Raw genomic sequence first — 23,156 nt, 5'->3', positions numbered from 1 at the left:
AGCTGAGAGTAAAAGGATACAATCTAGGCAGGAGAAATGACACAACGGGAAAGTGGAGGGAAGTCAAGAAAGGCCTTCCAGAAAAGGCAAGGTTCAAGATACAATCTGAAATATAAGTAAGAGTTAGAGAGCAACAGAGTGGACAGCAAGAAGGAAGAAAGAAAACAGAGGTTTTGAGGAAATGAAATGAGATCAGAATGGAAGAAGCAGAGATGGAAAATGAAGGCAGATGGACACAGAGGTAAAGACACCACAAGGGCCTAATTGCACACTGCCATGAAGGCCACGCTAAGGTTTTAAGAACTAATCCTAAAAGCAAAGTGAAGCCATAGAATGATTTTGCAGTTAGAAGTGACATCAGGATCACTATGGCTACACTGTGTACAAAGAACTGGAACAAAGCAAGAGGAGATGTGAAGAAGCCAGTCAAAGAGCTGGAGTGGTTAGCCAAATGAGACACGGTGTTGACAACAGAAGAGAATGAGAAAAGGTGGAAGGATTTCAGAGCCATGTAACCGTTAGAAGCAACAGCACCTGGGAAATAACTAGCCAGGGGACCATTGAAAAGGAGGAATCCAGGATGACTTTTCAAATTTCTGGCTTGAACAAGGGATGTATGGCTGGTGAACACCACCAGAAGAAATGACGGTTTGAAGGGAAAGACTGAATTCAGTTGAGCGCATACTGAGCTCTAAGTGCCCATGACAACCCAAATGCATGTGGCAAGCAGGCAGGTGGAGGGATGAGATGTATGTGCCCAGTGAAGCCCTGGGAGCGGGTGCAATTGCTGCAGGAGACAGCGCAGTGTGAGAAGACAGCACAACCGACATGGCTTTTCAACTACTTCCACCCCATGCAAGTAACCTCTTATGTCACCATCATTTTCAGACTTTCCGTGACAATCATCACCATACTTAATCACTACAGAAGCCATTTTTTATACATGGGAATAAAAAAAATCTTGATTTTTTCTAACTCACTAAATATTTCAAACTATGCCATTAAGAACGTAACGTATTGCCTTCAAGAGAGCTGAAAATATTATGAACTCACAGGCCGCATGTGAGAGCCAACACAATGGCTATCATTTACTGATCATCTACTATGTGCTAGGTCATGTACTTTACACACATCCTCACTGAATTTTCACCCCAATCCTAAGAGCAAGGCATTATTTATATTCCCATGCTTTAGCTAAGGAAACAAAGGCTTAGAGAGGTTGAGTTACTTGTTCAATGTCATAGTAAGTGGTAGAAACAAGATGTGAACACAGTCCATTTGGCTCTAGAGCCCTTATTTTTTAAAAGTATGTAATGGCCAAAATTTTAATTCAAAATTAATTTCCAATAAAATTTCTATGAATTCATTAAATAATGAAGATTACGGATTCAAAAGGGATATTGATCTGTAATTTTAAAACTGAGAAATGAGGACCAGGAATCCCCTAGAATAAAAGAATCTCATCTCATTTTCAGAGATGAGATTCCAAATTTCTAGTTTTTGTATGTCCAACTTAACAAATCTAATGCTAGCACTTCCTTAAGATGAACTTCTCTTAAAACTACTTTTTAGGGGCACCTGGGTGGGTCAGTCGTTAAGTGTCTGCCTTCAGCTCAGGTCATGATCCCAGGGTCCTGAGATCGAGTCCCACATAGGGCTCCCTGCTCCGCAGGAAGCCTGTTCTCCCTCTCCCACTCCCCTTGCTTGTGTTCCCTCTCTCACTGTGTCTCTCTGTCAAAAAATAAATAAATAAAATCTTCAAAAAAAAAAAAACAAACTTTACTTTTTAAAAACTAAAAATGACCTGAAATTTTACCCAACCTCCCCATTTCATGACTACATCTTAAAAATGGTAGAAAGCCTACAAAAAATCTGCATATGGATGTTTACAGCAGTGCATATTCATAACTACCAAAATTTGGAAGCAAACAAGATGTCCTTCCGTATGTAAGTGAACTGATAAATAAACTGCGGTACATCCAGACAATAGATTATTATCAGTGCAAAAAAAGATACAAGCTATCAAGCCATGAAAAGACATGGAGAAAACTTCAGTGCATATTACTAAGTGAAAGAAGCCAAACTGAAAGGTTACATAATTGTAACTGTATGACATTCTAGAATAGGTGAAACTATGGAGACAGTAAAAAGATTAGTGGTTGGTAGGCTTAGCCGGGGAAGGAAGGATAAACAAGCAGAGCAGAGGTGAAATTATCTTTTATGATATTATAATAGTGGATACACATCATTATATTTTTGTCAAAACCCATAGGATGTACAACCCCAAAAGTGAACCCTAATGTAAACTATGGACTTTGGATGATACTGATATGTCAATGTATGTTCATCACTGTAACAAATGTACCACTGTGGTGAAAGATGTTGATAGTGGGGAACTTTGTATATGTTTGGACATAAGGGATATGTGGGAAATCTCTGTACTTTCCTTAATTTTGCTATAACCTAAAGCTGTTCTAAAAAAGCTTATTAATTAAAAAAAAAGTTTTAAATGGTGGAAGGATTATGTACTTGCCATTGCACATTTGAATAATGCCAAGTAAACACTCTATTTAATAGCATTCCTGATTTTTGTCCTTTTTAAACATATTGTTCTATGTCATCATCAACAATTTTCAGTCAGAATAGGTGGAAAATAGGTGAAAAGTCCCTTGACATCTACATACTACTCCGTACAACATTTATTTTTTAAAATACACAATTCTGTTATTTCAAAATTAAATGAGTGACACTTCTGCTTCCAACAAAGAGTAACAAGGACCAGATTTACCCTCTTGACTGAAACAAAAAGCAGACAAAATATATGAAGCAATAGTTTTCAAGACAATGAACCTCCGTCAATAAAGGGCTGTGACCCCCAAAGTTGGCAAACAGGTAAGTCAGGCCCTATGACTGCGCAGCTTCCTGCCTTGGGAGAGAATCAACCACAGAGCAGGAGGGGGAATCCAAGGAGTGATGAGCAGATTCTCTGAGTCAAGAAGGAGCCCAGAGTCCAGAGAGACCAACGCAGCTAGAATCTGTAGGACACAGTAGCGGAGAGGATAACACCGTGCAGAAAGCTGCAGATTCCAGAGGTCTGCAGGTCTTCCTCAAGTAGTCAGCTGAGTACTAAGCATCTCAAGAGTATGAGGAAACTATCTAAATGGGGGTGGGGGGTGGGAATCATTTGGAAGGAAGAGTCCTCAATGCTCACAAAGGCCAGAAACAGTATCTGTTTACACCAGCCAGACTGGAAAACCTCATGAAGCACAGGAAATTAGGTACAGTAAACAAAAGCGTCTTGCCTCTGAATTAGGGGAATAACCTTAGACTGATCACTACTCCAGTCCTAACTAAAGATCTTAAAAAGATCTGAAAGAGCCAGAGAAAGACAAATAACATATGATTTCATTCATATGTGGAATTTAAGAAACAAAACCGATGAACATAGGGGAAGGGAAGGAAAAATAAAATAAGATGAAATTTGAGAGGGAGGCAAACCATAAGAGACGCTAAACTCTAGGAAACAAACTGAGGGTTGCTGGAGGGGAGATGGGGGGATGGGGTAATTGGGTGATGGGCATTAAGGAGGGCACTTCAAGTAATGAGCACTGATGAATCACTAAATTCTACCTCTGCAACTAATAAAAAAAAAAAAGATCTGAAAGAATCAAACCATTTTCAGATAACTGCAACTGAGAACAAAGCTCATGAATACTTATAGGAATTAAAAAAATCCAAGAGCCAAGGTAAAATTCAGTGTCTGGCATCCAACCAAAATTTGCCAAGCTTGCAAAAAAGCAAAAAGATACAACTCATAACAAAGAAATCCATCAATCAGTCAAAACCAATTCAGGACTGACACAAATGTTAGAATTAGCACACAAAGACATTAAAACAGTTATAAAAACCATATTCTACATGTTAAAAAGTTAACTGGAAACTTTGGACGGAAGTTTGGAAGAACTTGGATGGAAGATACAACAAACACCCAAATCAAACTTCTAGGGATGAAAACTACAATGTGTGAAATGAAAAATATGATAGATAAGATAAAGGTAGATTAGACACTGCAGAATAAAAGATCAGTTAACTTTAACACATACCAACAGAAATAATAAAAAATGTAATACCGAGAAAAAATAGAAAAAAGAAAAACAGCATCAATGAGCTGTGGGACAATTTCAAGCAGCTTAATATACATGTCACTGCAGTCCCCCAAGGAGAGAATGGGGACAGGAAAAATATTTGAAGGAATATGGCTGAAAATTTTCCAAATTTGATGAAAACTACAAACTCACAGATACAAAAAGCTTAATGAACTGTAAGCACAGAAACAACGAAAAATAAACCATGGCACATCATAATCAAAATGCTCAAAACCAGTGATATAGAAGAAAATCTTAAAAGCAACCAGAGCAAGACATGTTATATAAAGAAGAACTAAAATAAGGAAAGCAGAATTCCAGTAGGACAAAAGGCAAACAAAATGACAGTAGAGGAATATCCTTCAAGTATTAAAAGAAAAAACTATCAACCTAGAATCCTACATCTCATGAAAATTTCTTTCAAAAACAAAGGCAAGGGGCACCTGGGTGGCTCAGTCGTTAAGTGTCTGCCATCAGCTCAGGTCATGATCCCAGAGTCCTGGGATGGAGTCCCACATTGGGCTCCCTGCTCCGCGGGAAGCCTGCTTCTCCCTCTCCCACTTCCCCTGCTTGTGTTCCCTCTCTCACTGTGTCTCTCTGTGTCAAATAAATCTTTAAAAAAAAAACAAACAAATAAACAACAACAACAAAAAAAAGGCAAAAAAATACTTTTTAGACTACAAAATCTGAAAGAATTAATCATCAGTAGATTTGCACTCTAAGAAACATTTGAGGAAGTTATCCAATGCAGAAACAGTGATACTAGATGGGAAATATGGATCTACATGAAGGAATAGAGAGTCCCAAAAATGGTGAGTACATAAGTAAGAAAATAAAATAAATAGTTTTTTTCCTATTATTTAAATCTCTTTAAAAGACAACTGATGGTTTAAACAAAAATAACAACAATATGGTTTGGAGTTTATAACATGTAGAAGTAAATGTACGACAACACCACCACAAAACTTGGGAGGAGACAACTAGAAGTATAGTTTAAAAATTTTTTTTTACTATACAAAAAGTAGCGTAATATCACCTGATGATAAAGTGTGATATATTAAAGATTTATACTATAAACCTTAAAGCAACCACTAAAATAAAACAAACATGTATTGCTATAAGCCAATAGAGAGACAGAATGGAATAACAGAAATAATACAAAGGAAGGCATAAAAAGGAAAAGAGGACAAAGAGAAAACCAACAGCAAGACATAAATGGTTTTGATAACCCAATTAAGAAGCAGAGACAGCAAGATTGGGTTTAAAAAACAACAACAACAAAAAACACTACCAACTATACAATGCCGTGCAGATGAGAGCTAATAACAGATCTGGGGCTACTATTCTTTGAGAGGCCTGCTTTCAAGTTTGGCTTTTGACTAGCATCTGGTAATTTGGATTCAGGGAGGGTTCTCGCCAATCCCTAACAAGTAGAGTAGCTCATTATGCCTAAACTGTATAAACAAGGTAGTTTATACTAAACACCTGCTTTCCCTCTTCTGTGGGTGGGGGATCTTGGCAAGTGCGAGGCTGAGGGTGCCTACATGAGCAGGCTCCGACAAAAACCTGGGACACTGTGTCTCTTACAGAGCTTCTCTGACAGACAAGATTTCACAAGTATTGTCACATTAAATGGTAGAAGAATTAAGCACATCCTGTGTGCCCACTAGGAGAGGACTCTTGGAAGTTTGTTACCTGTTTCCTCCACACTTCATTCTGTGCACCTTTTCCCCTTGCTGTTTTTTGTTTTCTTTTTTCGGTATCTTTTTTGCTCTAATAAACCAAAGCTGTAAGTACAATTATATCCTGAGACCCTTGACTTCTCCTACCAAGCTCTGAATTTGGGGTAATCTTAATGACCTCCAGTATAGGAGGTTCTAGAAATGCACTTTCAATATAAAAACACAAATATGTTAAAAGTACAAAAGAGGAATGAAGATATACCATGTTAATACTAAAACAAAAGAAAGTTAAAATGTCTATATTAATATCAAAGGAGGTTTCAGAGTAAAGAACATTACTACGGATAGAGTAATTTCATAATGAAAATGAGGTTAATGTATGAAGGGGACTTGAAACTCCTAGGCATTTATGCACCTACTCACAGGGTTTCAAAATACATCAAGTAAAAAGTGATAGAACTGAAAGGAAGAGGCAAATACAAAAATATTGTAAGAGAATTCAATACCCGTGTCAGTAATCGATAGACCAAGTAGAAAATAATTAAGTAGAAAATTTGAATGATACTATTAAGCAAATTGATGTAAAACATTTATAGATAGAATGCTCTATCCAACAACAGCAAAATACATATTCTTTCCAAGAATGTACAAACATTTAATAATAAACTTATTCTGGGTCATATAACAAGTCTCTAATTTCAAAAGATTCAAGTTTTACACAGTATGTTCTCTGACTAAAACGGGATTAAACTAGACATCAGTAACAGAAAGATTTCTGGAAAATCTCAAATTATCTGGAAACTAACACATTTCTAAATAACCCAAGGATCAAAGAAGAAATCAAGAGGGAAGGGAGAAAGTACCTTGCACTGCATGAAAATGAACATACAGTATGTCAAAATCTGTACAATGCCACTAAAGCAGTACTTAAGGGGTAATTCATAGAATTAAATCTCCATATTCGAAAGTTAGGAAGGTCTCAAAACAATGACCTCAGCTTCCACCATAAGCAGAAAAAGAGGAAGTAGGAGAACCTACTCCTACTTTATTAGTCCTCTGCCAGACTAATCACAAGAAAAAGAGATGACACAAATACCATATACCAATATCAGAGAAAGATTACATCACCACATTCTAACACAAGAAAAATGGAGGATATAAACAACTTTTTGCCAATATTCAAAAACTTAGATGAAAGAGACAAATTGGATGAGAGTAAACTTCCAGAGCTCACTAAAAGAAAAACAAGTAACTCAAAAAACCCTATATTATTAAAGACATTGAATCTTTAAAAAACCTTCTCACAAAAAAATACTCCAGGCCCTGTTGGCTTCACTGGTAAATTCTACCAAACACTTAGGGAACATATAATACTAATTCTGGACAAATTTTTCCATATGATTAAAAAGGAGGGAATACTTTCCAACTCATTCTATGAAATTAGCATTATCCTGATACCAAAACCAGACAAAGACATTACAAGAAAACTACTATATCTCTCCTGAACATAGACAAAAAAGTTTAAACAAAATTTTAGCATATCAAATCTAACAACATACAAACGGATAATATACCATAACCAAGTAGTATGACTGGTTTCACATTTACAATCAATGTAACTGAAAATATTAACTAAAAAAAAAGGATGATTTCGGGTGCCTGGGTGGCTCAGTTGGTTGAGCGACTGCCTTCGGCTCAGGTCATGATCCTGGAGTCCTGGGATCGAGTCCCGCATCGGGCTCCCTGCTCAGCAGGGAGCCTGCTTCTCCCTCTGACCCTCCTCCCTCTCATGCTATCATTCTCTCTCTCAATAAATAAATAAAAATTATTTTTAAAAAAAAAGATGATTTCAATAGGTGCAGAAAAAAATGCATTTGACAAGATCCAAAATCCATTCCTACGGGGGAGGGGGGGAACAAACCAAGATCACAGGGGAACTTAATCAGATAAAAATCTATAGATAACATCATACTTCCTGGTAAAACAGTGAATACTTTCTCCCTAAGATCTGGAACAAAACAAAAATGTCCATTCTCACCACTCGTATTCAACACTATACTGCAGGTTCTAGCCAGTGCAATTCAGGTAACAAAAAGATGGGAAAGAAAGAAATTGTACTATCTTTATTTGAAGGTAACACACTCTTGTATATAGGAAGTCCTAGGGGCGCCTGGGTGGCTCAGTCATTAGGCATCTGGCTTCGGCTCCAGTCATGGTCCCAGAGTCCTGAGATCAAGCCGCACATAGGGCTCCCTGCTCGGCGGGGGGCCTGCTTCTCCCCCTCTCCCACTCCCCCTGCTTGGTTCCCTCTCTCGCTGTCTCTCTGTCAAATAAATAAATAAAATCTTTTTAAAAAAAGAAAGAAAGAAAGAAAATCCTAGGGAACTTACCAATAAATAAATAAAAACCTACCAGAAATAATAAGCAAGTTTAACAAGGTTGCAGGGTACAAGGTCAATATACAAAAATCAATTGCAAAACACAATGAGATATCACTTCATAGCCACTATGATGCCTGTAACCAAAAAGACAAACAACAAGTTTTGGCAAAGATGTGAAGAAATTGGAAACCTCATACACTGCTAGTGGGAATGTAAAAATGATGCAGCTGCTATGGAAAACAAAAAACAATATGGCAGTTAACCTTTTGACCCAGCAATTCCACTCCTAGATATTTACCTAAGCAAAGGGAAAACATATATTTACACAAAAACACATACAAGAATATTCACAGCAACATTATTCATAATAGCCAAAAAATGGCAACAACACAAATGTTCACCAACGGATGAATGGATAAATAAAATATAGCATATCCATTCGATGGAGTATTAATTGACCATTAAAAGATGCGGTCCTGGAGCGCCTGGGTGGCTCAGTCGGTTAAGCGTCTGCCTTCGGCTGGGGTCATGATCCCGGGGTCCTGGGATGGAGCCCCACATCAGGCTCCCTGCTGAGCAGGGCCTCTGCTTCTCCCTCTCCCTCTGCTCCTCCCCCCTGCTTGTGCTCTCTCTCTCTCAAATAAAATCTTAAAAAAAAAAAAATGCAGTCCTGATACATACTATAATGTAAAAGAACACTGAAAACATTATACCAAGTAAAAAAAGCCATACATAAAAGACTGTATAGCATATGATTCTATTAAATGAAATGTCCAGAACAGGCAAACTCACATACATAGAAAGTAAATACATAGTTGCCAGGGTAGGAGGGAGCAAAACTGGGAGTAACTGCTAATAGATACATAGTTTCTTTGGGGGGTGATGGAGATGTTTTGGAAACAAATAACAGTGACAGTTACACAACACTATGAAGGTACTAAAACCCCCGACTTGTATATTGTAAAATGGTTAAAGTAGTGAATTCTATGTTATTTGAATTTTATGTTGATAAAAAAAAACTACTAAAATAATCAACTGCATTTCTATGTATCAAAAATATACAATTCTAAGAATGAAATTATAATAACAATTGTATTCACAAAAGCATAAAAAATACCTAGGAATACACTGTATGTTAACTAGAATTTAAATTTAAAAAAGGAAGAGGTAGGGCACCTGGGTGGCTCAGTTGGTTAAGCATCTGCCTTCGGCTCAGGTCATGATCCCAGGGTCCTGGGATCAAGCCCTCCATCAGGCTCCCTGCTCAGCAGGGGAGTCTGCTTCTCCCTCTCCTTCTGCCCCTCCCCCTGCTTGTGTGCGCATGCGTGCTCTCTCCCTCTCTCTCTCTCTAACAAATAAATAAAAATCTTTAAAGAAAAAGGAGGGTGCCTGGGTGGCTCAGTTAGTTAAGCATCTGACTTTGGCTCAGGTCATGATCCCAGGGTCCTGGGATCGAGTCCCACATCCCTGCAGAGCAGGGAGCCTGCTTCTCCCTCTGCCTCTCTCTCTCTGTCTCTCTCATGAATGAGTAAATAAAATCTTAAAAAAAAAAAAAAAAAAAAACAGGTAAAAAAAATACTTAGGAATAAATTTATCAAAATAAGTACAAGACCTGTACATTAAAAACTACAACAAGGGCGCCTGGGTGGCTCAGTTGGTTAAGCAACTGCCTTCGGCTCAGGTCATGATCCTGGAGTCCCGGGATCGAGTCCCGCATCGGGCTCCCTCTCGGCAGGGAGTCTGCTTCTCCCTCTGACCCTCCTCCCTCTCATGCTCTCTGTCTCTCATTCTCTCTCTCTCAAATAAATAAATAAAATCTTAAAAAAAAAAAAAAAAAAAAACTACAACAAAATGCTGATGAGAGAAATTAAACAAGATATAAATAAGAGAGATACCATGTTCTGGATTAGAAGACTCAATATTGTCAGAATAACAATTCAACACAATCCCTACCAAAATCCCAGTAGATTTTTTGTTTTTGTTTTTTTTGTGGAAATTGACAAAGTAATTCTAAAATTTATGTGAAAATGCAAAGGATCCAGAAAAGCCAAAACAATTCTGAAAAAGAATAATAAAGCTAGAGAACATACACTACCTAATTCCAACACATAAACCTACAGTAATAAAAACAGGATAGACATGGAACAGAATAGGGAATCCAGAAATAAACCCACGCAACTGTAGTCTGTTGATTTTTGACAAGAGCACCAAGTTAATTCAATAGGGAAAGGATAGTCTTAACAAATGGTGCTGCAACAACTGGATATCCATAGGTCAGAAGGGGAAAAACAAAAAAAGGCAAAGAACTTACACCCTTAATAAAAATTAACTCAAAATGAATCACAGACCTACATGTAAGACATACAATGTTTACAACTTCTGGATAAAAACATAAGAGAAAATCTTTTTGGTCTTGGGTTCTGCAAATATTTCCTGCCTATGTCAATGAAAGCATGACGATAAAAGAAAAAAAAATGATAAACTGGACTTAAAACTCAAAATCTTTTCTCTTCAAGAGACACCATTTAAAAAATGAAAATACAAGCCACATACTAGGAGAAAATATTTCCAAATCACTTATCTGATCAAAAGATTTGAATCCAGAATGTATAAAAAGCATGACTCAATAATAACATAGGCAATGAAACTGAAAAGAGGGTAAAATATTTTTTTTTTAAGACTTTATTTATTTGATAGAGAGAGAAACAGTGAGAGAGGGAACACAAGCAGGGGGAGTGGGAGAGGGAGAAGCAGGCTTCCCACTGAGCAGGAAGCTCGATGCAGGGCTCAATCCCAGGACCCTGGAATCATGACCTGAGCCAAAGGCAGACGCTTAATGACTGAGCCACCCAGGCGCCCCAGAGGATAAAATATTTTAAAAGATATACAAAGGGCTAATACGGACGTGATTAAATGCTCAACATTGTTATAGGAATGTAAGTTATTACAATGAGATACTATTACAGATCCTCTAGAACGGCTGTAATTAAAAAGACCGACAATCTAAATGTTGGTGAGAATGTGAAGAAACTAAAAGAACCCTCATAACACACTGGTGGGGAAAAAAATTAATAGTCACCACTTTGGAAAATAGTTTGGCAATTTCTTCAAAAGATAAATATACAGTAACCATATGACCCACCAATTCTACTTCTAGGTATCTACCCAAGAGAAACTTCAAAACTTATCTGCACAAAGAACTTTCTATAAAAGAATGTTCATAGCAGGACTATATATAATTGCCCCAAAATTGGAACAATCCAGATTTTCATTGAAGATCGTAAAAGGTGGTATATCCATACAATGCAATACAATTCAGCATTAAAAAGGAACAAAGTACTGATACATACAATAACACGGTTGACCCTCAACAACATTATACAACTGAAAGAAAACAGGTTAGAAAGATGAGATAGGGTATGATTTGATTTATATGAAATTTCGAGCAAAGACAGAACTATAGATAAAAGCAGGTCAATGGATGCCTGGAGGTGGGACTGCAAAGGGACATATAGGAACTTTGAGGGGTCATAAAATTGGATTGTGGTGATGGTTTCACAACTGTATGTATTTACTACAACTCATCAAAGTGTACAATTACAATGGATGAATTTATAGGGTATTAATACCTTGATAAAGTTAAGAAAAAGTGAACAATATACTCACCATTGTAGCCTTCAAGAACAGAATCAATAATAGGTCTTGCAGTTAAGTTATAAACATCAAGTTGTTTACTCTCTGGTCCGAAAACAGTATCAAAAGTAAATGTCTTTGGAGGTTCGTTGGAAGAATCAGTCTTATGTACAGTAATAGTTCCCCTCATCTCATCCACACTGACAGCCTGTTTATAGCACATTGATTTCTCTCTCTCGTTGAGGGGCCGGCACCTAACAACCACCTTCACATTATCACAGCTTTCAGGCTTCTCTGATTTATTGATCTGGTGGAGAAAATATTCACAAATAATGGAAAGAACATTTACTTTTACCTTCAGCAAATTAAATTTCAAATTTGAAAAAGGCTACTGTGCCATCCCAGTGCCTTGCACATATTAAGCACTCCACAAATATTTGTTAAATGCAGTTAAAGATCTTACAGCTATATAGAAAAAGCTTATTAAATGATACGAAAAGGCAAATAGTTTCTTTTACAATGCAAATGAGGAGAAAGAAAGCCTAATTTACATTTATAGTAAATAAATGCTGTTCAAGCAGAAAATGAATCAGTATATTATGGACTGTCTTTCTCCACAAAAGTCCCTGACTTCCTCTGAGTTTCCTGCCTGAAGGAAAACACATGTGAACATGGTTAACAACTTTAATCAAGAATATGGTAGTACGTCCTGTGTTCCCCTGAGACTTTGAGTTTTATTTTCTACAATGCATCAGTAAAATGTTTCTTACCATGTAACATAAGTAGTCTATCTTCTCTATAGAAGACAACATAAAATGAAACACAGCAAATAAAGTCCAATGGCAGAGAGAAATGTTTTAGTATCCCTCTAACCTTATGAACATCTATATATGGAGTTTCAATTTTTGAAATTTTATGATTAACCATCTATGTTAAAATATAACCCTAAGCAAAGACACTCACATGTGGAATCTAAAAAACAGAGGAACAAACAAAACAAAAGTCACAGGGAACAGACTGGTGGTTGCCAGAGGGCAGTGGGGTACAGAGGTGGACAAAATGGGTGAAAGAGATCAAAGGTACAAATCTCCAGTTATAGAATAAGTAAGTCATGTATAAATAATATACAGTATGGTGACTATAGTCAACAGTACACTGCCGCATATTTGGAAGTTGCTAAAAGAATATATCTTGAAATTGTTCATCATAAGAAAAAAAATTTTATAACTCTTAATGGTGATAGATGGTCACTAGACTCACTGTAGGGATTATTTCACATGGTACACAAATATCAAATCATGTTGTACAAGTGAAATTATTGTGTTATATGTCAATTATACTTCAATTAAAAAAATACAATCCTGTTACTGAAGTGAAGTTCAATAGTTTAGTTGAACAGTATCAATATGACACACTTCTCCCCATCTCTGCTTTCACCACCTAAGTCTAGGTCACCATGATCCCACCCTAAACTGGACACCGGCATCTAGTTAGGTTCTCCTACAGTCTGTTCTCTACAGAGCAGTCAGCTTCAACACAAATTTAATCATGTTGCTCCCTTACTTAAAACTCCTCAATGGTTTCCCACAGATCTCAGGATAAAAATCACAATCCTTAAGGTGGTCTGTAAGACCTGGCTCTGGCCCATGTCTACTTGTCCAGCCTTATTTCACAAGCTACCCTGCTTGGCTTTCTTAGCCACAGCCACATTAGCTTTTTTTAAGCCTTTTCTTGTCACCATGCCCTTTCTCACCACAGGCCTTTCCCTGTGCTGTTCCTCTGGCCTAGAACATTCCTCACTCTCCTCTTCACTTATTCTCAGATCTCAGCAAAACAGCCAGTTCACTTGGGAAGACTTCCCTAACTAGGTCAAATTCTGGTAAAGGCCCTGAGAGCACCCTTCTCCCTCGATCATCTACCACCAGTTTCAATTCTACTTTTGTTCGCTCCTTACTTGATTAATGTCTGTCCTATCTGTCTACACCAAAGGTTGCCAACTGGTTGTCAGGGGCTGAATTCAGCCCACATATATCTTTTGTTTGGCTCATAGCACTTAACAATATTTTTGAATTAGTTGTTAAAATTTTTAAAAAATGGAGAAATTTCATAAAAATAACAATTTCTATATTCTCTTGAAAAAAAAAAAGATGATCTGACATCTGTAGGCCAGCATTCCTCCTACATGGGAACACTTCACAATTGACCAGAATCTACTTTCTATTACATGCCACCCATTCGCTTCATGAATGATAAGCATCTTGTCTCTATCAACATGACTTTCACCTCTGGCCATGAAGGCAAGCTTCTGTCTTCCCAAGTTCAAGAACCTGGCTGGTTTTGCTCAGTATTTTGCCTCCAGTGCCTAACATGTGGTTGATGCCCGATATCTGCTGAATGAACTAGTAACTTGAAAGCAACGACACGGAACAAATATTGAGCATTTAATGCTAAATGTCAAGCACTGTCCTTCAATTCCGCTGTGCATTACCTTATTTCATCCTGATAAAATCCCATGAGAAACAGTTTAATTATGTGGGAACTAAGAACCCAGAAAGATTAAATAATTGTCCCAGGTCTCGCAACCAGGAGAAAACCGACCAAAGCCCAAGTGTTCTCCATGACCCTATATTGGACTTAGGACGCCCCCTATTAAGTGTACAGTAACACTCTGTGAAATCCTACAAGACAAACATACCACCCCCCACCCCCCCTCACACACAAAGACACCTACGGGTTACATTCTGCACTGTAAGCTAAAGCACCACGAAAGAAATGACAGCTCGAGTCAAGGGCTGGAGTAAAAGCAAGCAGCTCTCGTCTCGTTACCATCCAAGGGTCGGCTCCGCGGCGTACAGACCCCACCAGGTGCGGAGCATCCAAAGCCTACCCCCCGCGGCCGCTCCCAGACGCCCTACTCAGCTAGCAGGGCTGGGAGCGAGAGCGCATCCTCTGGCGCTGTGCCTTTATGTCAAGCAGCGCAGGCCCTGCGGGATGCAGCACCGGCGAAGGCGGCAGGGCCTGTCCGGGGCCCCTCCCAGGACCGGCTGGAACCTCGCGGGCCACGGAGCCCACCCGCCAGGCTCCCCAACCGCCCCGGCCCGCAGAGCCGGACCCTGCCCCGCCCCACCCCGGCCGCCTGCCTGATCCGCGCCTCCATGGCAACGGCCGCGCCCCCGAGCCAGGCCGCTGGGATGAGGAACCCCAGCCACTGAGCGACTCTCCTCACCGGCATCGTGGCTCCCTCCTGTGCCCGGCGGAGGTCCCCGCCCTGGGCGCAGTCCAACGGCGCCGGGTTCGCGGGAGAGGTTTGCCAGAGACTACCGAAACACCGCCTTGGCGCTCTCGAGACTGCGGCTCCTCGGGCGAGAGCAGGCAGTGCGCAAGCGCACTCCGAGCTGCCCCGCCCCGTCCCCGGGCCTCAGGCTCCCTCGGCCTCCTGAATTACGCCTGCGCCGAGGCTTTCGGAGTCGTCGCCTAGGACGCCAGACTGAGGCCGCGCCTGCGCAATGCTGCCGGTCGGCTGCGCTAGAAATCTGGCCCGCATTGGGGCGGGGATACCTGGCTGCCACCGGTCGGGAGAGGGAGGTATTCCTAGGTCGCACCGCTAGTCTTCTGGCTCTTGGAGTACTCCAAATATTGAAAACAACCATAGCAAATAAATAAATAAATACACAAATAAATACAAGCAACTGTACACCGTGTCCATCTCATTAATGCGCTTGATTGCTGACTTGTTTATAAAACCCGTATCTTTATTACAGATGAAGTCAGGAGGAGCTTTGTCTGTATTCTCACAAGTATTTCCAGAGCCTAGAATAGGACTTAGAATAGGACCTAGCATAGGACAGGTTTTCAGTAATTATTTGTGAAAGAACCAATGATCTATCCTCTTTCCTGTCCGAACCTCTGCTCTGAACACCAACTACTGCGCTTGGATGTGCAATAGACATTTCAAGATTATCATGTCCAAAACTGAAAGGTTGATTCCCGCCCCCGCCCACACACACTATATTACTCACTATATTACTGCCCATCCACCCCGCCCCACCTCCAAACGTTAAAAAAAAAAAAAGTGCCTTCTCATACTTCCCTCAGCATAATAAATCTAAACTGAATTCTGACAATTGCTTAGGTCACAGTACAGTCTCTTTCCCTCATACCCAATGTCCAATCTTTCAGTAGAGCTTGTTTCTATCTTTAAAGTAGAACCAGAATCTGACCACTTCTCACTATCACCACCACCTCACATGTGTATTACCACAATAGCTCAAAACCGGTTTCCTTGAGTGCATCCTTGTCCCCTTTTAGTAAGTTTTCAACACAGGAGCCAGAGTGATGGTGTTAAAACATGAATCAGATAGTGTCTTTTCTGTATTCAAAACCTGCCAATGATTACCTATCTCACAGACTAAAAGTCACAGGCCCTCTCCCCATTTCCTACAATATTCCCTCTTGCTCATTATTCTGCACCAGCTCCACTTGGCCTCCTTGATTCAACAGACATTCTGGGCATGGTTCCATCTTAGAAGGCAAGGGCTTTTGCACTTGCAGTAGGAGCTAATAAAAACAACTATAAAGCATTTGACTTAGTGTCAGTGTACTGTTCTAAGTGCTTTACTTTCTTTTTTATTATTAATTTAATCCATATAATAGCCTTCTGAAATAGGTACTATTAGTCATTTTACTCGAAAATAGGAACAACTATTTTACAGATAAGAAACCCAGGCTCAGAGCCATTACATAACTTGTCCAAGGTCAGATATTTGGGCAGTGACAAAGCCCAGATCCAAACCCAGGCCCTGGAAAGCTCTCCCCCTAGATATACACCTGACTCCCTCACTCCTTTCAGAATGTCTTTGTTCACACATCACCTTCCCAATGAGCCCTACCATGATCTCTCTACTTAAAATTTCAACTTTTAGCCCCAGTCTTATCTCTTCTCCATATTTTGTATTTCTCCATAGTACTTATCACCATCTGATATACTGTATATATGATATATATATATATATATTATGTATATACATATACCCTGTCTTATTGAGATATAATCACACATACAATTCGCCGATTTAAATGTAAACTTAAATGGTTTTTATTATATACACAGACCACAACCACAATCAAAACATTTTCATCACCCCAAAAAGAAATTCTATAATCATAGCAGTCACTCCCATTCACCCCCCAGCCCCTCCTCTTCAACATCCCAGCCCTAGGCAAACACCCATCAACTTTCTGTCTCTCTTGCCTATTTGAGACATTTCATATAAATTGAATTATGCAATATGTGGCCTTTTTTGAGTGATTTCTATCACTTAGAGTAATGTTTTCAAGCTTCAACCCTATTGTAGCATATACCAGTAATTCTTTACTTTTAATGGCTGAGTAATATTCCATTGTGTGGATATGCCACATTTTTATACATTTGTCAGTTGACAGACATTTGGGTTGTTTCTACTTCTTGGCCATTATGAGTATTGCTGCTGTGTAAGTTTTTGTGTGAACACGTTTCATTTCTCTTGGGTCTAATATGCCTACAAGTGGAATTGCCGGGTCATTCAGTCACTCTAATGTTTAACATTTTGAGGAACTGCTGAGCTGTTCTCTACAGTGGCCACACCACCAGCAATTTTATATTCTCATCAGCAATATATGAGGCTCACAATTCCTCCACATCCTCCCCAACTCCTGTTTTCTTGTCTTTTGACTACAGCCCTCCTACTGGTGTAAAATAGCATCTCATGATGGTTTGGATTTACACTTCCTTGATAACTAATGATGCACCTTTTTCCATGTGCTTATTGACCATTTGAACGTCTTCTTTGGAGAAATGTCCATTCAAATCTTTGCCCATTTTATTTGTCTTTTCATTATTAAGTTGCAAGAATTCTTTCTAAATCCTAAATACAAGTCTCTTTTCAGAAATACAACATGCATAAATTTTTCTCCCATTCTGTGGGTTGTCTTTTTAATTTCTGGAGCGTGCCCTTTGAAGCTCAAAAGTTTTTAATTTAGATCAAACCCAATTTATGTATTTTTCTTTTTGTTGTTGTTGTTTCTTTCATTGTACTTTTGGTACATATCTAACAAACCATTTCCTAACCCAAGGTCATGAAGACTTATTTTGTCAGAATTTTATAGTTTTAGCTTTTACATTTAGATCTGATATATTTTGAATTATTTTTGTATGTGATATAAGGATCCAGCCTCATTTTTCTGTTTATGAATATCCTGCTGTCCCATCACCATTTGCTGAAAAGCCTATTCTTTCCTCCACTGAACTACTGTGGCACCCTTGTCAAAAATCAATTGATCATGAATGTGACTGTTGAATCCTAGACTCTCCATTCAATTCCATTGGTCTAAATGACTAACCTAATGCCAGTACTATACTATCTTGATTGCTATAGGTTTGTGGTAAGTTTTGAAGTCATATAGTTTGAGGCCTCCATCTTTGTTCTGCTTTTTCAAGATTGTTGTGGCTATTCTGATACCCTTGCATTTCCACTGAAGTTTTGGAAGGACCTTGTAAATTTCCACCAAAGGGCAGCTGGAAACTTAATAGATTATGTTGAATCTACAGATCAATTTGGGAAGTATAGCCATGTTAACAATATAAGTCTTTTAATCTATGAACATGGAATGTCTTTCCATTTACTTAGGCCTTCTTTAATTTCTTTCAGTGATGTTTTGTAGTTTTCAATGTATAAATGCTGCACTTTTTTTGTTATATTCTTAAATATTTTATTTTTTATACCACTGAAATGGAGTTATTTTCTTAATTTTATTTTCAGATTGTTCATTGGTGTTGTATAAAAATAAAATTGATTTTTTTCTAGTACATTGACCTTGTGCTCTGAACCTTCATGAACTTGTTTATTACTTCTAAGACTTTTTTAGTGGATTCTGCAGGTTCCTGGTCATACAAGATCTTTATTTCTCCAGCACTTTTGAAAGATAATTTTATTAGATACAGAATTCCATGTTGATAGTTTTTTTCTCTCAACACTTTAAATATTTCAGTCCACTTTCTTCTTGCTTGCATGATCTCTGAAGAGAAATGCAATGTAATTCTTTGCTCTTTTATAAAGAAAGTTTCTTTCTCCCACTCTGGCTTCTTTCAAAATTTTTTCTGTAGTTCGAATACAACATGCCTAGGTATCATTTCAGGGCACTTACCCTGCTCGGTGTTCTCTGGGCTTCCTGGTTCTGTGGTTTGGTGTCTGATATTACCTGGGGAAATTCTCAGTCATTACCACTTGAAATATTTCTTCTATTCCTTTTCCTCTTTCTTCTCCTTCTGACAATCCCATATATTTTAATGTAAATTTAATGTAAAGTACATTTTTAATGAAGTATATCTTAAATAAAGAAAAGTGCAATTATCATAAATGCACAGCTTGGTCAGTTTTCACAAAGTGATCCCATGTGTGTAATCAGCATCTAAATCAAGAAACAGAACATTACCATCCCCCTAGAAGGTCCTTGCGATCCTTCCCAGTTACCATCCACTGCCCCCTAACGGTAACCACTATCTTAACTCTTAACGTTATAGATTTTTTCTTGTTCTTACACTTTATAATAATGGAATCATCCAGTATGACGTCTTTTGTACCTGTCCCTCTACATTCAGTATTATGTTTGTGAGATTCTTTCTTGTTGGGTATAGCATTCGTCCATTCTTTTTCAGTGTGGTGTAGTATTCGATTGTGTGAACATACAACAATTTGTTTATCTCATTCAATTGCTGATGACATTTGGGGCTATTACAAATACCGCTGACCTGAACATTATGTAGGTGTCTTTTTGGTGCACATATATGAATTTCTGTTGAGCATATACTTAGAAGTGAAATCGCTGGGATTCTACTCATGCTTATTATCTATCTTTCCTGGCTAGAATGTAAATTCCATGTCTATTTTATTCACTGTCATGTCCTAACACATTGTAGGCCTTCCACTGAATGACTGCTGATCGGGAAAAAAATGTACGCATGAAGGAACTACTTTGTGAGGAAGATATTGTCGCTTTTTAAGGGACGAAGTAACCGAGGCTGAGAGCTCAAGTCACCTACAGGAGATCACACAGAGTCAGAATCCCATCTCAAGCTTGTCCGACTGAGGGGCGCTCTTGACGCTTCTCTACCCGGTGCTGTGTGCCCCCAAAAACGTACTGTGAGGTAAGACGCAGGGTCTGCGGCCGGGTGTCCTTCTCCCGGGCCGGCGTGGTCACCAGCTGCCCCGTCCCGAACGGCGCGGGCTCCGGGCGGGGAAGAAGCTCACAGTGGGCGGGGGGGGGGGGGGGGGGGAGCGCGGGGAGAGGGGATCCCTCGCCCCCCTGCGCGCTCTCCGGGCTCCGCGTCCCGGGAGCCAGGGCCGAAGCCCGGCGGGCTGGGCGCGCCAGGGGCAGCTGCGGGCCGGGGCTGGGCCGGATCCCGAGAGCCTGCCCCGCCCGGCTCCCGCGTGGCCCCGGCTGCAAGTCCCGGGCGCCGGGTTATAAAAGGCCGGCTATGGCGGGTCTCACACCTGGGACGCGGCGCTCGCCATGGCTTCGGGAGGGCGGCTCCCCGCGCCGGCCGGGAGAGGACCCCGAGCTGCGGCCCCCGCCCTCCGCGCCGCTCCCGGGCCCGCGCCCTGGCCGGTGCCCTGGGACAGGGGAGGCCCTCTGGACGAGCGCCGGCTGGTCGCCCACCTGCAACTGGCGCTGGGTCGCGAGGCGCGCCCGTGGCGGGGCGGCCAACCCCAGGTAGCTGGCCCCGGGCGGGGGCCTCCCGGGAGCACGTTCACCCCCTTCCCCGCGCGCGCCCCGCGGCCGGGTTCCACCTGCGCCCGCGCCCAGGTGAGCCGCCCCGGGGGCGCCGGGACCTGCCCCAGGTGCGCGCGGGGCACGAGGCTCGAGGCGGGAATCGCGGGCCGCTCTCGCCGAGGAGGAGGGCCTTCTCAGTCCCTGAGCCGCTGGGCAACAGAGAAGCACGTAGGCCCACCGCAACGGAAGGTGCGGGGACTCCTCACAGCCCCTCCGGTCACCTTCGGCAGACCTGCGCCACGGGAGGACCGAGACTGGCCACCCACGACCTTCCCGGCCCTCCCCTCCCCGCTCTTTCTGGCAGGTCGAGATCTGCCACGAGGTCGGGGACCTCGTGTTGTGGCTCCTGGAGCTTAAGAACATTTTTGACTTCTCCCAGACCACTTTTAACCTGGCTCTCACTACCTTCGGCCGCCTCCTGGTTTCATTAAAGGTAGGGAGGCCTGTGAGGATGGTAATGGGGTGGGAGAGGAAACCGACCTCTGCTATCCCAGATGCTCAGAGGCTCGTAAACTAAGGGACTTGCTCGAAATGGTAGAACTGAAATGGGAATCTCTTTACATCGCGCTCGCCTGCCTGTCTGGCTCAGTGTGGTGTGGCCTTCCGAGAGGACTTGGTGGGGAGAGGACTTACCGTGAGATAAGGTGTGCTTGTCTGGACGGGCCCAGTGCAGCCTGAGGCCAGGATGGGACTGTACGTTCCCTGAGATGGTGCTGCATTTCCCATCATTCATTCCCCTAACAAAGGACTATTGACTAGTCTCTTGTGGTTCTGAAATCAGGAGCATATTCACTGGTCAAATCTAAAAATGGCTAAAAATGGGGGAGCGCGGGGAGAGGGGATCCCTCGCTATTAATTGTTATATTAATTTCATTTATATAATTAATTCATATTAATTAATTAATATAACACATTATAGATCCCTAACTGTGGAGGAATACAATCAGTCTCTTTTTGAAAAAAGGAAAAAATGTAATTTCCTAAAGAAACCCACCAGTGCTTTACCATTTGTTTCTGGCATTCATGTTCTGCTCAAATGTGTTTGTTGCATACTGCAGATAAGAGAGAATACTCCAATGTGCCATGATTACTTCCTTGAGACTCGCTGCCAAAGTTAACGAAGAAGAGGAGGTAGGCGTCCGTGGCAGTCGGCTCTGGGCTGCTTTTGAGGTAGAGGAGTGTAACACGGGAGCACTCAGACTTCCTGAAAAGGCTGTGTCCTTAGGAATGTTGGGCATGTTGGAAAATTCATTAACTTCCCAGGATCTCTGCAGTCCCTTCTCTAGCCTTATTGCACCCCAGACACCCACAAATGGGCACTTAGAACAGCTGAATCCTCCTGGTCCAGCAGACCCAGAGGCCTGACCTCCTAGCAGATGGATCTTACCTCCTCGGTTGATGTTCGATGCCGCCTCCCACTGGACAGAAGCCTCTGCTGTTGGGCTAGGAGAAAGGCCTCCCAAACCAGGTGGCCTAACGTCCACCCCTAGAAACTACATCTGAGAAATCTGTTTGAGATTTAAGGACTTGTCTGTGTCAATGAAGCTGGCCCTCAGGGCCTCCGGGACCCTTCTCTGAGAGGGGCAGGAGGGCCATGCGCTGGGGGTAGAGGAGACGCCCCCTTACAAGTGCTTCAGGCTTGCTTGGACTTTGCAGTTTCACTGTGGTTTCTGTTCAGAAGATTCTCTCTGAATACCCTTCCCAGAACCCCCCTCCTTCCCTCTCTACAACCTGTCCCCCTTTGGGGATAGTGAAGTCTCTGTCATTTCCACAGGGTCCCCCTTGGCTGAGCTCAGAGTCTGAGGGGTCAGAAAAAAATCGCTTGTGTGTCCAGTTCCAAACCTTCCATAAAAATGCTTTTAACCAGGGCGCCTGGGTGGCTCAGTCGTTGGGCGTCTGCCTTCGGCTCAGGTCGTGATCCCAGGGTCCTGGGATCGAGCCCCGCATTGGGCTCCCTGCTCGGCGGGGAGCCTGTTTCTCCCTCTCCACTCCCCCTGCTTGTGTTCCCTGTCTCGCTGTGTCTCTCTCTGTCAAATAAATAAAATCTTTAAAAAAAAAAATGCTTTTAATCCCTGTTCTTTAGAATATAATCTGTGCTCCCCCAAAGTTGCTTCTGTCCAACTAAAAATCAAATGACCCTTAAAAGAAGCATTTGTGGAAGCTATGGTAATACTTTGTTTACCTAAAAAAGGAGATAGTCTCTGAAGCACCTGTACTTGAACGTGTACCCATAGACAAGCCTTACTAGTCCTTCTGGGAAAAAAATCATCATTTTTCCAGAAATGAACTGCCTTAAATCAAGGTTGAAGGAAATGTGGTTGCAGCCATGGTGTTGCCAAAACCATGGGAGGATTTGTGAATGAGCCTGTCTGGTGTAGACCAGGAAGCTCAAAGGCATACTTTTTCTCTCTGGGACAAGTAATCACGGTAGGGATCAGGAACAGGAATGATAGGAACGAAAACCATGGGTGAGTTCATACAGCTGAATAGGGCAGATGGCACAGCCC

General features: G+C 41.2%; 2 protein-coding genes across 3 annotated transcripts in view; one reads left to right on the top strand and one right to left on the bottom strand.

Moving 5' to 3' along the window:
- The window catches only part of KIF3A (kinesin family member 3A), a 51,308-nt gene extending 36,054 nt beyond the window's left edge, over positions 1 to 15,254 (bottom strand). The window contains exons 1-2 of one of the 2 annotated variants that reach the window (XM_032425174.1): positions 15,068 to 15,254; positions 11,875 to 12,148 (exon numbers count right to left, since the gene is read on the bottom strand). In XM_032425174.1, coding sequence (XP_032281065.1) covers positions 11,875 to 12,148; positions 15,068 to 15,073 — 280 coding nt within the window. In that variant the 5' untranslated portion in view covers positions 15,074 to 15,254. The remainder of the gene's footprint in view (positions 1 to 11,874; positions 12,149 to 15,067) is intronic. The other variant, XM_032425173.1, reaches the window with a different exon arrangement.
- Positions 15,255 to 20,363: 5,109 nt separating this feature from the next.
- CCNI2 (cyclin I family member 2) lies at positions 20,364 to 22,555 on the top strand. The gene is made up of 3 exons (XM_032425170.1): positions 20,364 to 20,589; positions 20,954 to 21,082; positions 21,708 to 22,555. Exons 1-3 carry the CDS (start codon positions 20,389 to 20,391, stop codon positions 21,765 to 21,767), a joined length of 390 nt encoding a protein of 129 aa, XP_032281061.1. The 5' UTR covers positions 20,364 to 20,388; the 3' UTR covers positions 21,768 to 22,555.
- The last annotated feature ends 601 nt before the right edge of the window (positions 22,556 to 23,156 follow it).

This window comes from Phoca vitulina, unplaced genomic scaffold (genome assembly GCF_004348235.1).
Source record: "Phoca vitulina isolate PV1807 unplaced genomic scaffold, GSC_HSeal_1.0 scaffold32, whole genome shotgun sequence".
In the NCBI taxonomy this organism is placed as follows: Eukaryota; Metazoa; Chordata; class Mammalia; order Carnivora; family Phocidae; genus Phoca; species Phoca vitulina.
The sequence above is the reverse complement of the archived record's forward strand: the minus strand, read 5'-3'. Positions and strand labels throughout refer to the sequence as shown.